The following is a 14314-nucleotide window of genomic DNA, read 5'->3' as shown; positions in this document are numbered from 1 at the left end:
GCCTTTCAATTGGGGGAATAAAACTTTAGTCTACGTGGGGGAGCCGATCATCCAACCAGGACGAGTAGATGCCTGCCTAGACTCTGCAGTGGAGATTGAACCTGATGAGACCGGCTACTGAACGTTTACCCATTCGAGTTATCCCCAGTTTTGAGCCAATTTGAAGTTAATTTCCAGTCGAAACCCATCTTACAGTTCAACCACTGTTAGCTCTGCTCTTCTCAAACTAATCTCCAACTAAAACCCACGGAGTAGTTGGATATACCCCAAAAAATATACGCAATCCGTTAGTTATCTGCCAATTATTCTGTTCTTCCTCCCCCTCCCCCCCCACTCACCTCCGCTTGTCTATGGGCTTCTCCAATGGACATCGTTGTGGATAGGGTTGATAGGTTTGATAGGAAGACTTGCCCTATTTACATATCTCAATACCCTCGGGCCTGGCATTCCAAATATGCTTTCTGGAAGCCTTCCTTGTTTGCGATTGGACTTTTGACTGCGTAATGAGGGGATGGTCAGTTCTATTTGATTCGTTGCATACAATTCTCAACTAACACCTTTTCAGCCTCACATGTCGTCTGCGCCATCTGAAATGTACGTTCAAGGCTTCTCCAGTCTCTTCCCCTCGACTGACAGAAATAGGTGACAAATCCGGTTCGAAATGTATCCGTTGTCAACGCTCTGGCCGCGAATGCGTGCCGGCCCCCGGCAAATCTGAAGAAGTCTCCTTCCGACACGGCCAGAACCCATCCTTGCGAGGAAAGGGACCCCCGAGATATGGGGAGAGCGATCTTGCTTTTCCGGACGACCAAATTTGGGTTGCGACCTCTTCCGACTGTATGTGGAATTATCTTCATGTCTATCAGTATACTAATTTCTTATAGTCGACTTCAAGGATGAAACAGATCAGACGGCAGCTGAATACTATGTTGTACCTGTGACAAGGCAGGCGTCAGCTTCAAGATCGTCCTCTGAACGTTCGACGCCTTCATCTATGATGGATTCTTCTTTGACGACACCAAATCTCGTCACTCCTGCTTACGTCGCGGGATCCCAATTGGGTTCTAGATCGAATTCAGTGAATTCTCCGCGTGCACCTACCACGCCTATTGGCCAGCCGAGGCTATCTAATATCACCGAAGCCTTTCTGCTGCGGCATTTTCAAAAGTACCTTGCCCCCTGGGTAAGTCGGTCCTTGTCAAATTCTTCAACGTTTAATCTAACAGCTCAGCTCGACGCATTTAACCCCGAACGACACTTCTCAACGGATGTGATTGAACGCGCGACTCAATCTCCATTACTACTGTATGCATGTCTAGCTGTCTCAGCATGTCACCTCTCTCGAACAACAAACTCGATCGCCGTCGACGTGGCACACGGATATCATGAGCGCTGTATCTCAATCATGCTACCAGTCCTCGACAAGCCCGAGTTTGAAATTGGAATCGAAATCCTCCTGTCGTCAACTGTCATTCTACGATTTTTCGAATCAATATCCTGTGCGTGGACCACAAATTCATCATCCTCCACGCAAAATAACTCCCCCCGGCTAATACACCCAACAGCCCACAGTCCCCCAAATGACCAACAACACCATCTCCTGGCCGGTTCAGTTTATGTCAGCTCCCATGTAGATTCCGCTATCACGGGCGGACTGGCTTCGGCTTCCTTCTGGGCCTATGTCATTCAAGACATTCAATTCGCGCTTACCTACCAGAAATGCCTTCGACTATCATTCGCGCCATTCGATGACCGCCTGCGACGCTGGTGGGTCGCCAAGCCGGCCTTGAGCGACGGCGACTGGACAAACCGGGCTATATGGCTTTTAGCCGAGACTATCGATTTTTGTTATAATATCTCAGGCCGAAGCCATGATGGTAGACTCGGGAGTGCCGGGGAGACTGCGCTTAGGCATCGCATTCTTGAGTGGGAGATTGGCCGACCTGATACATTTGTGCCGTTGCATGTTTCGCCACCGGATCCTGGAAATGGGAAGCCTTTTCCCGTTGCTTGGTATACAAGCTTGTGGCATGGTATGTGACATATTCCCGTGTGGGGAGTGATATGCTAATTTTAGAGTCTAGCTACTGCGATTCAGCACATCTGTCTCACTAAATCGCTGATGCTGATTCGAGAACTCGAATTTTATGATCGGAACATGTTGCATTTAGAGCAGCCTGTTAAATTAAGGGTATGTCTTCTTTCTCCGACAAATCCGGTTCCATGCTGACCCCGACAGAATGATCTCGCCAGAACGCTTAATTTCATGTTCGGCATCGCCACATCTGCCGACGACGATCCTTCGCTACGCATTACAGCTTGCCACGCACTTTTTGCTTGTAGGTTCTGTGCGACTTTTATGATTGGAAGTTTACTAATATGGTCACAGGCGGTTCATGGGTGGAAGACCCTGTTGTCCAGAACTTGCTGATTGATCTCCTTCGCCGAACGGAAAGGGAGAACGGCTGGCCGTGGGGGTATGTGCACAACCAAGTCGTGCAAGCGTGGAGGCCGATGTAGTCAAAAGTTATATACCCAAATTGTTTGCATATACCTATAGACCAATTAGAACCGCCGACCGTGTTATGAGGTTCAGGTAGCTATACTGATCTAATTTTACTAGATATATATATCTGAATTCCAAGGTAACGATCATGCAAAGTATACACTAATCTTGATGGAAGTAGCCTTGCTAGGCACATTCTTTGAGAAAGCGGAGCACTTCGCCAAGTGAGAAAGAGAGTAGCCCCCATAAAGAACTTTATTTGCGATGGGACAAGCCATAGGTGATCTGCTGCAGCTTAAAGCACATGTTCCTTCCCTGAAGTCATCCTCGTCAAGGTCTATATATCCTTGCTTGATAATGTTCCTGGGAACAATGGCAAACCCGCGCCCTGTATTGAAAAGTCAGTCTCGACATCCAAAATAAAAACGGAACGCGGAAAAGGGAAGCAGAACCAACCGTGAATAGACTTATCACTGGCGATGCGTAAAAAGCATTCTACTGAGTCATCACTGTGCGCAAACTCAGAGCCCTGGGCAGTGAGCTGGCCACCTAAGGTCTTGACCACCTCCCCAGTCATGATGGGTGTGGCGATGAACCTATTTCGGTGACATTAGGTGTAATACTCAAAGTCTGAACCTTTCAATTGTATGACGGAATGGGTGTATTACCATGGGGCCACGATGTTGACTCGACAGCGGCCAGTATGCCTCAGAGATCGCATAATTGCTCTCACGGCAAACTTTGTGGATCCGTCAGATGGACGGGCGTCAAGATAGCCCATAATACTAGATATAAGAATCAAGCACTTGTCCTGCTGGGTCGAATTTCCTGGCCATTCGACACTGAAGTGGTGTAATGCGAGCCGGGCCGTGTATATGACTCCAATCAGGTTGATCTCGATGAGACTTGTATCCGGCTTCTCGATTTCGCGATCGTCAACTGTCGAATTTAGTTTAGTATAGTAATGCATACTCAATATATGTGAATTCTCATATTGCCTCGAAAGAATGGATCGTCACCCGATATGCCCGCATTCGCAATAATCACATCAATGCGTCCATTAACAGAGCTGGCAATCGCAGCGTTAAAAGCCGCCTTTTGTTCGTCCCAGCTTCGGACGTCGCATTGAACGAATTGAACAATTCTATGATTAGCCATGTTGAGCCCATTTGTAATGCAGGAAGTATATCCTTCTGAATAGCTTACCCTGGCAGTTTCAATTCATCTCTAGGGGGCCTGATGTCTGCATTTGTGACAATTGCACTTTTTGATACCATGAGAGGGCTGTAGGCTACCACTGAATTTCCGTTAACTTACCCAGCGTTTGCGAAGGCTTTGAGATACTCGTTATCCTAAGCCGCTACTACCTTTGTTTGGCTCCGGGGTTAGGTACTTGTACATATCAACATGATATTCGTGCGTTGTAAAACTCACCACCTGTAATCAAGACCGACTTCCCCGTGATACAGTTCAAATCAAAAGGAATTGAGCAGCCGATTGGCCCCGAATTCTCATATTTGGATAGCATGGCGATTATTGAATTTGTTTTGTGCTGGTGGAGTATCTGATGGTGGCTTTTGCTGGGTTATTGCTTTGTATTAAATATGATTCGATACGGAAACCATTGGATTGCCTTTCCTACGGTAATAACTTGCCGCTCAAACCGTTACCAACATATAGCTAGGAATGCCGACTGCCGAAATGCTGTGATTCCGCGGAACGGCTAAGTCTAAGGCTCGCGCAGTATGAAACTACCATATGATGCCACGAGCCGAACATGTATCGAGAGGTGAACAATATTTGCAGAGTTAGGATAACCGTGTGGCATTAACTTGCTCTATCTAGTACTTCTAGGATCTTGAAGGGCACGAGGATTGATATAAAGCCAGTCGAGATGAAGTTTTATCGCAGTCGGGTCGCCTGTTTTCTGCTAAGTACATGTATCTGAAGGATAAATGAATATATCTACTTATTGTAGTAATTCCATAGAGACAGTATCTGGCCATTATTAGAGGGTGTATCGGAACGATGGTAGACCCTCAATAGGCTTCCCTCCACCCTCCACCCTCTTGTTTGCCCGATGATACTTCAAGACCAGAAGCAAACTGATGGTAATAATGAGACCATTTGCTAGTATAGTCGCAATTATACCTGGCTGATAATCAGGGGCATCCCCAGTGCGAAAGACAGTGCCACCAATGATACCTCCAACCCCGCCAGCACCAACACTCAATGCAGATGTCATCGCTCGCTTCCACTGACCTCGGACATTGTTGGATTGCCAAGAAAGGGTGGATGGTAGGTTAGACGAGCCCGACGCAGTTACAATGAAAGCACCCACAAGTCGACTTGCTGTATGGGATGTGAAGCCGAGGAGGCATAGTCCTGTCATCGTTCCAGTTAGATAATTGTACGATTGCAAGCAAAACGGGATTTATATGGGAATTTACCAATGATAGAACATGAGCAGTTGAAAATCACAAAGGGCGATCGGATGCGTAGCCTGTCCGACATCCAGCCCAAGAGGACCATCCACAGACATGCCAGAATATATGGTGGAGCGGTCAAGCACTGTGATGCCACCAATGAGAACCCCAAACCCTCACGTAGAATGATGGGAAGGAAATAGATGACAGCATAATTTGTCGTGGTTGTAAGACAGAAAATGGCCGCATGAGCCCAGACCTTCAAATCCGCTGTACTACGGATGTATTAGCGTATATTGAATTCCTCTGCGTAAGTGTCGCTGCGATCCGTTTCAATTTGCGAGACGATAAATTGCGCCTCCTTGGGGGTCAGAAAGGAAACCGACCATTTTGGCACGCCGTGCTCGAGCACGACTTCTGGGAAGTCCACCACAAAAGGCGAACATATCATGGTCGCTACACAAGTAATAATACCAAACATGATAAAGATCCAACGCCAACCAGCGATTCCGCCTTCATCAGTCTCCGACGTCCACCAAGATGGTCCGGATCCGTGCCCAGCGAGTTGAGAGAATGCGTAGGATAGAATACCCGTAAACGCAGAGGCAAGGGTACCAATGAAGTAAAATAGAGCCACGCGCTGCTGGAGCTCATACCGAGGGTACCAACAGGTCATCATGTACAGAGACCCAGGAAATACGCCAGCCTCGAATAATCCCAGCAGCAGACGAAGGGGAACCAAGTCATACCAATGCCGAACAAACCCTAAACAAATCTCTGTTGTCCCCCAGAGCAAGGCAATGGACGTGAAATAGGACCTAGCACCCATCTTGCGAAGTAGGATCACGGCCACTGGCTGGAAGCTGACATATGTGATAAACATGAACAAGACTATCATCGAATAACGTGTACCATCCAACTTCAGGTCCGTTCCCATTCCGGCTATGTTGGCATTGCCAAGGTTGTTTTTGTCAACTTGGCTGAGCATGTATAGCACACCCAGGACGCAGGTGACCCGTATGTCGATCTTGCGTCGTAGTTTGGTTTGCTCTGATGCATTCAATAAAATGCTGTCGGGGGGAATGTCGTCCACGTGTTCAAAGGAGGTCTCTGGTTTATCCATGTTGGAGTAAGATGGGTTGTCGATAACTGACAAGGTAAAATGAAAATGAAAGGAAGATAGAGGGCTGAAAGGGATGCTCTTCCTCTTTTGAACCTTGAGGTATAAGTAGAAACAGAGCAGATATCTACTAATCCCCCTTACCCCAGACAATAGATAATTAGCTTTCGGTTACGAGTGCCGGGTTCAATCATTTGCCGACTGCCTATAGCCATGGCGAAACTCTAGATCCTTGGGGAGTTCATAAAAATAATATTGAATTATGTCCTATCTCGAGCACTATCAGGAGTAACCATGACTGCCAATATTCCATAACAGATCCGACTAAGAAAATGTGATGCCTGTAAATATTAGCAACGAATAATCCGGTACGCGGCAGTAGAAACCTACCACCATCACAGATCATGGATTGACCGGTAATATTTCTAGACTTTGGACTGGCTAGGAACGAGACAAGGTTTGCGATGTCTTCCGGTGTCTATTTCCAGTTCAAAATTAGAATCAAAGGGAAATCAAGAACAGATAACTTACCGAGGCGCGTTTGAGGGCAGACCGAGCCTGGATGGACTTCTCAAATGCCTCTCCCTTGGCTAGGCCATCTCTCTTTGCAACGCTTTCATCGATCTCTTCCCACATCTGCCGTAAACGTTAATATTTTGTCCAGTTCAAGCTTTCCGAAGTTTCTTACCGCAGTACCGACTGGTCCGGGACAATATGCTATGACCATTTTTTAGTTCACCTATGGAGTAATTGAGGTACAGAATGTTCATACCGTTAACCTGCAAATGATGTTAATTGGAACTTCAATAATCGTGCACAGAAGGCCATACATACATTGATATTGTACTGAGCGAGGTCAAGAGCAACTCCCTGGGTCAGTCCTCTGACAGTCCATTTACTCGCCGAGTATGCCAGGGCATTGCCGGACTGCATGTTTTCATAAGAAAAATATATTCATTTGCTGAGGAGATAAACGTACCGGACGATAGCCGGCAATGGAGCAGGCACCTATGATCTTTCCTCCCTTCCCCTGAGCCACCATTTGACGGCCTAACGCGTTTTGATTTAGTTTGTGTTGGAGATGCACGTATTCCCATTCACTCACCCGCTTCGCGATAACAGAGAAATGCGCCCGTAGCATTGACCTAGTCACCAGTGTTATTGAAAGGATAGTCAATAAAGGTGCTTCTTGCAGGTACACCTACCGCTTGAACCCTTTCCCACTCAGCTAGAGTAAGATCAAACAGTCGTTTGGGCACGATTATGCCAGCATTAGCAACCATCACCTGTCCATTACTAAAGGTCAGTATCTCAGAATAATGAAGGGAGTCAAGTAGGAAGTCACACATTCAGCTCGCCAAAACTGTCAACGGTTTGCTTGATCATGCTCTGAACGTGGTCTTCCTTGCTGACATCACCTGTAACACAAATGGCACGTCGTCCTAGCACAATTTAAGATATTTGTTCTAACATAAAGTCCAATAAAAGAAAGGTTTGATACCTTTTTTCTCAATTTCTTCCTTTAGTGACTCCAAATCTGGAAGTTGCGCTGGGATATCGTTGACCTATTGAACCAATTAGAGATGTAAGAAAACATTGAAAAAAAAGGGAAAGGGCTAGCGAACTTACTGCAAGATTCATCCCATCATCCGCTAGCTGAAGGGCAATGGCCCTACCGAGTCCTCTCGAAGCGCCGGTTACAATCGCAACAACCATGATGAAAAATTTAGATTGATTTGAGAATGACCTTGTGGAATTATGATTTAATTTCATCCATATGGTGGCATTTGCATGTATTTATCTTACTCTATCATCGATGCCGTGCCATCGTCTCGTTTCTGTCGGGACTGTGCGCGGCATTCGGTAGACGGTAATTGAAACTTAATCAAGGAAAACCGAGGCAGAGCTTGGAGTTCTGCATGCAGATTCACAGGCGATAGAAATCTAATAAGGTATTATTTTCTTGGACTAGTTAGAAAGCGACCGTTCGGCACTATATGATCTAGGAGAGGTTATAATGATGGATGTAACCTATGTGCATATAATATCTAGCACCATTTGACTCACCCTATGTATAGAATGAATTGCCATTATCCTGAGGGCTGAAAGAAAGAGAATGAGAAAGGTTGGAATTTCTATAGAAACTAGGGGACTAGCGCTACTTTATAGTTAGTTGAATAACTATAAGCAGATCCCACAGCGAGGCATTTATCAAACAGGAATGTAGTTTGAACTGACAGAACATCAAGCACTATGAGGATGATCAATAATCTGCTTAACTGCCACGTCGAAGTCTCCAAGGAAAGTCCACAGTGTTTTCTCCCGCCAATTCTTCTCCTTCCAAGCATTGGCCGGCAAGGGAAACAGATCCACACACTTCAACAGGCTAGGATCGTGAGCATATATAAACCAGATATTGCTGTCAGCGTCGGCCACCTGCGCTTTCTCGATTGTATTAATGGCCTGTTTAATATCTAGCCCCATGCCTGGTCGGAAGAATGGCTTATCCAGCGATCCAGTCCGTTGAATTAGCAACTGCTCGTATGCCGAGTCTCCGGGACATGCAAATGAGATGGGAGAAGTCATGTTGCTGGGTCGAATATCATGAGGAATTCGCATGTGCTTCGATGGCCTAATCTCCCCACTGTGGTGGCAAAGGTCACCTCCCATGAAAATGAATGTGTCGGGGTTAGTCGTGGTACGTGCCAATGCACCAAGGTGGCCGACTGCATGACCAGGACTGTCTATGATATAGAATGAACCATCACCGAAATAATCAATAGCTTGGAAGTCGCCAACTTGGACAGAGTTTGAGAAGTCTAGTTCCCGAACATTCCGTCCACTTTTGTAGAGAGTTAGCATTATAATATTTGGCAGGAAACGCTTCTGAAAGACTTACGCAAAATCACTTTCGCGCACAGGAGCATCTTGCTTCGCTGGATAACCAGGGAAGAACTCAGCCTTGAACCCAGGGCCAACAATGAGTTCAGTGGAAGAAGGATACCGCGATGGGTCACCAAGATGATCCCAGTGCCAGTGGCTGTCGAATACCAAACTATCAGCACTTGCACAATAATAAACGAATAATATACTCACCTCCAGATAATAGCGGAAATTTCATCCGCCGTGACGCCATTCTTGTCAAGAGTGTCAATCACCTCTTCCTTGACATCGATTTCCCATCCTCGCTCTTCAAGACGTTGAGAGACTATCGGCGCATACGAGTGCCAATCTTTCGGAACTCCAAGATCAAATAAAATCTTTTCATTTGAAGGATGCTCGATCAGGAATGACCATGACGGAAGCACAGGCATATAACTCATCCCCTCCATTGGAGGTTCCATGAGAAACTCCAGTCCGAGGTTGCCAATCCTAGTAGTAGAATCGACGATTCGAACCTGGACGGTCTGGTTGCCTGGTGGCACGATGAAGTTTGAGAGCGACATAATTAAGTGATAACAAAACCAACTCTCAAGATACAAACTCGAGTTATATCTATTAGATATACCGAGTGCCGGGCCAAGCCCTAACTATCTGGGGTGCCGAAAATGCGGGGTACATGGGGGCCTCAGATTTTCTATCAAGATCTCTTCTTTCAATTTAAATATTTACCATTGCAACAATGCCGGAATATGTGCGACGACGTGCAGGTATCGTATGTGTTCAATGTCATACACGTAAGGTGAGTTTTGAGGTCGGAGAATGGTTCCTTTTAGGCTAACCCGACGGCTAGGTCAAATGTGACCTGCAGCAGCGACAACCTGGACCATGTCTGAACTGCCACAAGATCAAAGTGCCGTGCCAGTTAGTGCGCCGCTAATCTTGAATGAGGCACAATTGCTGATCTTGAGAATAGGAAACGCCGAGGACTGCGTAAAGAGGGACAACAATCTGCGGCAAACTCGACTCCCGTCCTACGGGTACCGGCAGAGTTGCCGACAGTGAGCGAAAGTGAAGCTGTCCAACACCAAACTGAATCACCCGACAAATTTGTGGGATATCTCGCCAAGGAATCATTTCTTTCCAATACATGTGACCAAGATATCAATGAGGTCGAAGCTGCCATATCTCAGGAGCCGGATCCGCTCACTCTGAATTCCGCTTTGACCCTTGCTCCAGAGCCGATGTTCAATGCCTTTATCGATGCCTATTTTATCAACTTCTTCCCATTGGTGCCGGTTGTTGATCGATCGGATATCATGGTACCCTGCGATTCACCTCTGCTTATACAATGCTTGTGTATGCTTGGCAGTCACTACCGTTACCCCCGGCTGTCGTTCGTCCCGACGGCTGAATCATTCTATAGCAAAGCCAAAACATTGGTGAATAACAACTATGAGAAGGATAGCCTCACTACCTTGAAAGGTTTGTCTCTAATTGCCTGTCGGAGTGCCGATTCACCGACAAACGTCAGCCTTGATAGTCCATGGCACTGGCTTGGTGTGGCCACACGTTTTGCCTTCAATATGGGTCTACATCGTGAGATGACGTACCAAGGAAAACCCGCCGCGGGGATGAGCCGAAGGATCTGGTGGAATCTCTTCGTAAGTTGATGCTCCAATCATACCATTGGTTCAAATGGAGTAATCTAACTATCTCCAGAACCAAGACAAATTACAATCTCTCTGTTACGGGCGCCCCCCAGCAATACGTCTGCATGAGATCGATGTGAGTCTGCCTACTTTGCAGGACTTCTCTGTGCCCCATCCTGACAACGAGGCATTTCTCCAAAGAACAAAGATTTGCATTATTTTGGGAAAGATTTCTGATGCTCAATATGGTCGACATCAACCTTCAATACGCGAAGAAACGACAAACATTGACGAGTACCTGAAGCAGTGGGTTGACGAACTCCCACAAGACTTACGGCTCTATGAGTCCGATGCTCAGACTCGTGCACCTTACCGACGAGCCGCATCGGAGCTGCACATAATGTATTTTACCTGTATCATTCTCTCCTACCGCTTGACTGAGAGCGCGCGTCTTGGCTCGGTATCTCTCAAGGTTTCCATAGTTGCCGCGTCTTGCATGCTGCAGCTGTTCAAGGAGATCTATTATCGAAACGAGATTGCCTTTCTCCTTTCAATAAACAATTGGTACTGCATGGTTGCCAGTGTGCCCCTCATCCATGCCATTCTGGAATTTCCAGAAGACGCTGCATTGTACAGAGAGGAGTTGAATATGTTGCGCCTCGTGCTCCATGAGATGACCCATACCTCACCGAGCACCAAATTCATCATTAATAATATCGATCGTGTCCAGCGGTCTGTCTTGGCGACACCCAGTGAGGAGCTCAATTCAAGACCTTCTCTTGCATTGACCAATGCGGCATTCCCCGAAACTCGTGATGCTATATTCTGGACTCGATTTCGTCCCGTGGAATCGTGGCTACTGTTTCCGTTTCCTTCTTCCATCAGCCCAAGTATGTATCTTCTTCAATCGGTCGCTCAAATCAGCAAAGAGACCGCCTGTGTCGAGGTGGCTGTGGACTCATTACCTGGGGAGGAACAGAGAGCAGGAGAGGAAGCAGATTACACAGACTTTCCTTTCAACTTTGATTTTGGAAATGTACAAATGGACGACTTTTTGCTAGCAGCTTCTGATGTCGATATTCCTGCATTTGAACAAAGTCTTCTACCTTAGGTTTACTAAATGGAAATCATGTTTGACAAGATATATGTGTCTCAATAATGTATGTAAATAGCATATACACCGATTTCTGCACTACCTAAGATGGCTTTCTCTTCCCTTCCCACTGCGTAGAAGACATATATACTACTAGAAGAATTGCGCAAAGGCAGTGTTTGTGGTGCTGTTTTGTGGCCTGAAGGATCGGGCACGATGACAGCACCTGTTTGCTAGTAGATACACCCTCCTGTCTCTCTCTTGATTCCCCCTCTTGTCCATCCTGTGCTACAGGAAGACATTGTTTATCCTTCCATCTGAGTCATCGTTTGTGTAGCGATCTCCAGAATCGCCGACTGTGAAATGTTCAATTTGTTGGCCTGAGCCGAAGCCAATCCCAGCACATGTTGAATCGCCTATCCAAATGGCAAAACCCGGTATGATGGGCGCTTGGCACGGTCAGTAAGGTATAATTTTGGACAAATACCCTGTTCATTACATAAAATGAGAGGCCCACGGTATCGGTATTCGGTACTCAGGACATCTCTGCCGAACAATACTATCGGCCAATGATCCTGCTAATATATATGTAGGCAATACACACAAAATACATACGATATCCAGTCTCATCAATTCCTGGACAACTTACTGTGTTCCAAGATGACTATCCTGCCATACACCACCCGAGCGGCTGAGAGCAGCAGCCAAGATGAGTATACTGTTCTCGAAGAGCCACTGGGTGCCACCCGTCATATTCGCATTGCTACAATCGGGGCTGGAATCAGCGGTTTGAACATGATACGGGCTTTGCGAAAGACAATGTCAAACTACGAGCATGTCGTCTACGAGAAGAACCCGGAGGTAGGAGGTACTTGGTACGAGAATCGCTATCCCGGGTGCCAATGTGATCATCCCTCGCACAACTACCAGTTTACTTGGAAGCCAAATCCGAGATGGTCGCAGTTTTCTGCGAAGAGACCGGAGATCCAGGAGTATATTCTTCGCTGCTGCGAAGAGGAAAACATGCGTCCTGAAATAAAGCTCTCACACCAAATAGTTGGCGCCTGGTGGGATGACGCCGCCAGCCAGTGGAGTTTGAAAATCCGCAATCTGGTCACGGGGGCAATGGTGGATGACCATTGCGACTTTCTTCTGAACGCTACCGGGATTCTGAAGTAAGTTCTCGTTTTAGTCTTAGACGTGATCGTTGTACAGCGACTAATTCCTGCGCAGTAATTGGAAATGGCCGAATATCCCGGGACTAAATGACTTCAAGGGAGATCTTGTCCATAGCGCTGCTTGGAAAGAGGATTTCCAATACCAAGGCAAGCGAGTTGCTGTCATTGGAAATGGGTCTTCGGGGGTGCAGATTGTGCCGTCGATTCAACCAGGTAAATCATTTCAACGCTTATGTTTACTTGATTTCTAACTTGAAGTTCAGATGTCGAGAAGCTTGTACACCTTATCCGCTCCCCAACTTGGATAGCTCCTCCTCAAACCGAGCGAATGCTGAAAGGGGCATCTGCTGAGGTCATGAAGTCGGCGCGCATGGATGGTGAAAAGTTCACACCAGAGCAAATAGAACATTTCGAGCAGGATCGGGAGTATTATCGTTCTTTTATCAAGGCCACAGAAGAGCAGGTCAATGCTCGCTTCCGAACGGTACGTTCCACACATACTCATGATTTTATTACAACGCCCGTGAACAGGACATGAATTGCTGATCTGATATACAGATGGTAAACAACGATGGACTTGCAGATCAGCTACAGCAGAGTCTTGTGGCCCATATGAGAGGTGCTCTAAAGGATGACCCCGACCTTATCCGAGCAGTTATCCCAACTACCTTCCCTGCTGGCTGCCGAAGACTCACCCCGGGTCCGGGATACCTCGAGTCACTCAGTGCCACCAACGTGAGGGTTGTTACAGAAGGTATCCGAAAAGTCCTACCTGGCGGTATTGAGCTCATTTCGGGAGAGTTTGTGGAATTGGATGCCATTATCTGTGCAACTGGATTCGACGTCTCATTCTGCCCGCGCTTCCCCATTGTTGGGAAGAATGGTCACAACCTGCAAGATATTTGGACCAAAAACCTCCCTGCTGCTTACATGTCCTGTACTGTTGCCGATATGCCGAACTATTTTGTGTTCATGGGCCCCAATGCACCGATCGGCCATGGTAGTGTGCTCAGCATTGCGGAACAAGTTGCCAGGTATATTGTGCGCATGCTCAAGAAATGCCAGATCGAAAATATCAAATCGGTCACTGTTCGCGCCGAAGCGGTTAGGGAATTCACCCAGCATACGCACACTTTCCTTCCGCGGACTATCTGGGCGGGCAATTGTCGCTCGTGGTACAAAAATGGAACTATTGATGGTCCCATCACAGCTTTACATCCTGGAAGTCGAATTCACTGGTTCCATATGATGGAAATATTCCGCCCGGAGGATTATGAATTTGAGTATCAATGTCCAGGAAATCGATTCCAATTCCTCGGAAATGGCTTCTCTGTCAGAGAGGGCGCGAAGAACCCGACGTGGTATTTGGAACAGCTGGATGACTTCTCGGAAGCTTTGTTTCCCAGTTAACTTTGCCTATTTTGTATTCTTTCTAGAGAACAGAGATGCCACCAGATTG

The 14314-nt window shown here is 46.8% G+C and overlaps 7 protein-coding genes across 7 annotated transcripts; 3 read left to right on the top strand and 4 right to left on the bottom strand.

The window, feature by feature from the left end:
• Window positions 1-503: 503 nt before the first annotated feature.
• Window positions 504-2520, top strand: N7517_010250 (Zn(II)2Cys6 transcription factor; the record flags this gene model as incomplete). Its single annotated transcript, XM_056727973.1, has 9 exons — window positions 504-514; window positions 566-594; window positions 643-837; window positions 885-1183; window positions 1232-1499; window positions 1566-2033; window positions 2085-2191; window positions 2240-2339; window positions 2390-2520. The coding sequence occupies 9 exons, from the start codon at window positions 504-506 to the stop codon at window positions 2518-2520; spliced, it is 1608 nt and encodes a 535-aa protein (XP_056573788.1).
• A 132-nt stretch (window positions 2521-2652) lies between these two features.
• N7517_010249 (uncharacterized protein) lies at window positions 2653-4034 on the bottom strand (the record flags this gene model as incomplete). The annotated part of the gene is made up of 6 exons (XM_056727972.1): window positions 2653-2894; window positions 2963-3102; window positions 3175-3445; window positions 3526-3650; window positions 3713-3803; window positions 3941-4034. 6 exons carry the CDS (start codon window positions 4032-4034, stop codon window positions 2653-2655), a joined length of 963 nt encoding a protein of 320 aa, XP_056573787.1.
• A 480-nt stretch (window positions 4035-4514) lies between these two features.
• N7517_010248 (uncharacterized protein) lies at window positions 4515-6055 on the bottom strand (the record flags this gene model as incomplete). The annotated part of the gene is made up of 3 exons (XM_056727971.1): window positions 4515-4891; window positions 4957-5207; window positions 5319-6055. The coding sequence occupies 3 exons, from the start codon at window positions 6053-6055 to the stop codon at window positions 4515-4517; spliced, it is 1365 nt and encodes a 454-aa protein (XP_056573786.1).
• A 321-nt stretch (window positions 6056-6376) lies between these two features.
• Window positions 6377-7768, bottom strand: N7517_010247 (uncharacterized protein; the record flags this gene model as incomplete). The annotated part of the gene is made up of 12 exons (XM_056727970.1): window positions 6377-6393; window positions 6443-6530; window positions 6584-6688; window positions 6741-6769; window positions 6825-6831; window positions 6887-6979; window positions 7032-7102; window positions 7158-7197; window positions 7258-7338; window positions 7400-7494; window positions 7554-7617; window positions 7682-7768. 12 exons carry the CDS (start codon window positions 7766-7768, stop codon window positions 6377-6379), a joined length of 777 nt encoding a protein of 258 aa, XP_056573785.1.
• A 528-nt stretch (window positions 7769-8296) lies between these two features.
• Window positions 8297-9498, bottom strand: N7517_010246 (MBL fold metallo-hydrolase; the record flags this gene model as incomplete). The annotated part of the gene is made up of 3 exons (XM_056727969.1): window positions 8297-8894; window positions 8952-9092; window positions 9149-9498. The coding sequence occupies 3 exons, from the start codon at window positions 9496-9498 to the stop codon at window positions 8297-8299; spliced, it is 1089 nt and encodes a 362-aa protein (XP_056573784.1).
• A 176-nt stretch (window positions 9499-9674) lies between these two features.
• Window positions 9675-11695, top strand: N7517_010245 (fungal specific transcription factor domain-containing protein; the record flags this gene model as incomplete). The annotated part of the gene is made up of 4 exons (XM_056727968.1): window positions 9675-9707; window positions 9786-9856; window positions 9909-10596; window positions 10655-11695. The coding sequence occupies 4 exons, from the start codon at window positions 9675-9677 to the stop codon at window positions 11693-11695; spliced, it is 1833 nt and encodes a 610-aa protein (XP_056573783.1).
• Window positions 11696-12337: 642 nt separating this feature from the next.
• Window positions 12338-14265, top strand: N7517_010244 (flavin-containing monooxygenase; the record flags this gene model as incomplete). Its single annotated transcript, XM_056727967.1, has 4 exons — window positions 12338-12852; window positions 12911-13068; window positions 13119-13339; window positions 13414-14265. 4 exons carry the CDS (start codon window positions 12338-12340, stop codon window positions 14263-14265), a joined length of 1746 nt encoding a protein of 581 aa, XP_056573782.1.
• Window positions 14266-14314: the final 49 nt, after the last annotated feature.

Source organism: Penicillium concentricum (genome assembly GCF_028827145.1).
Source record: "Penicillium concentricum strain IBT 3081 chromosome Unknown utg000006l_segment0_segment0, whole genome shotgun sequence".
In the NCBI taxonomy this organism is placed as follows: Eukaryota; Fungi; Ascomycota; class Eurotiomycetes; order Eurotiales; family Aspergillaceae; genus Penicillium; species Penicillium concentricum.
This window is presented reverse-complemented; position numbering and strand designations above follow the sequence as displayed.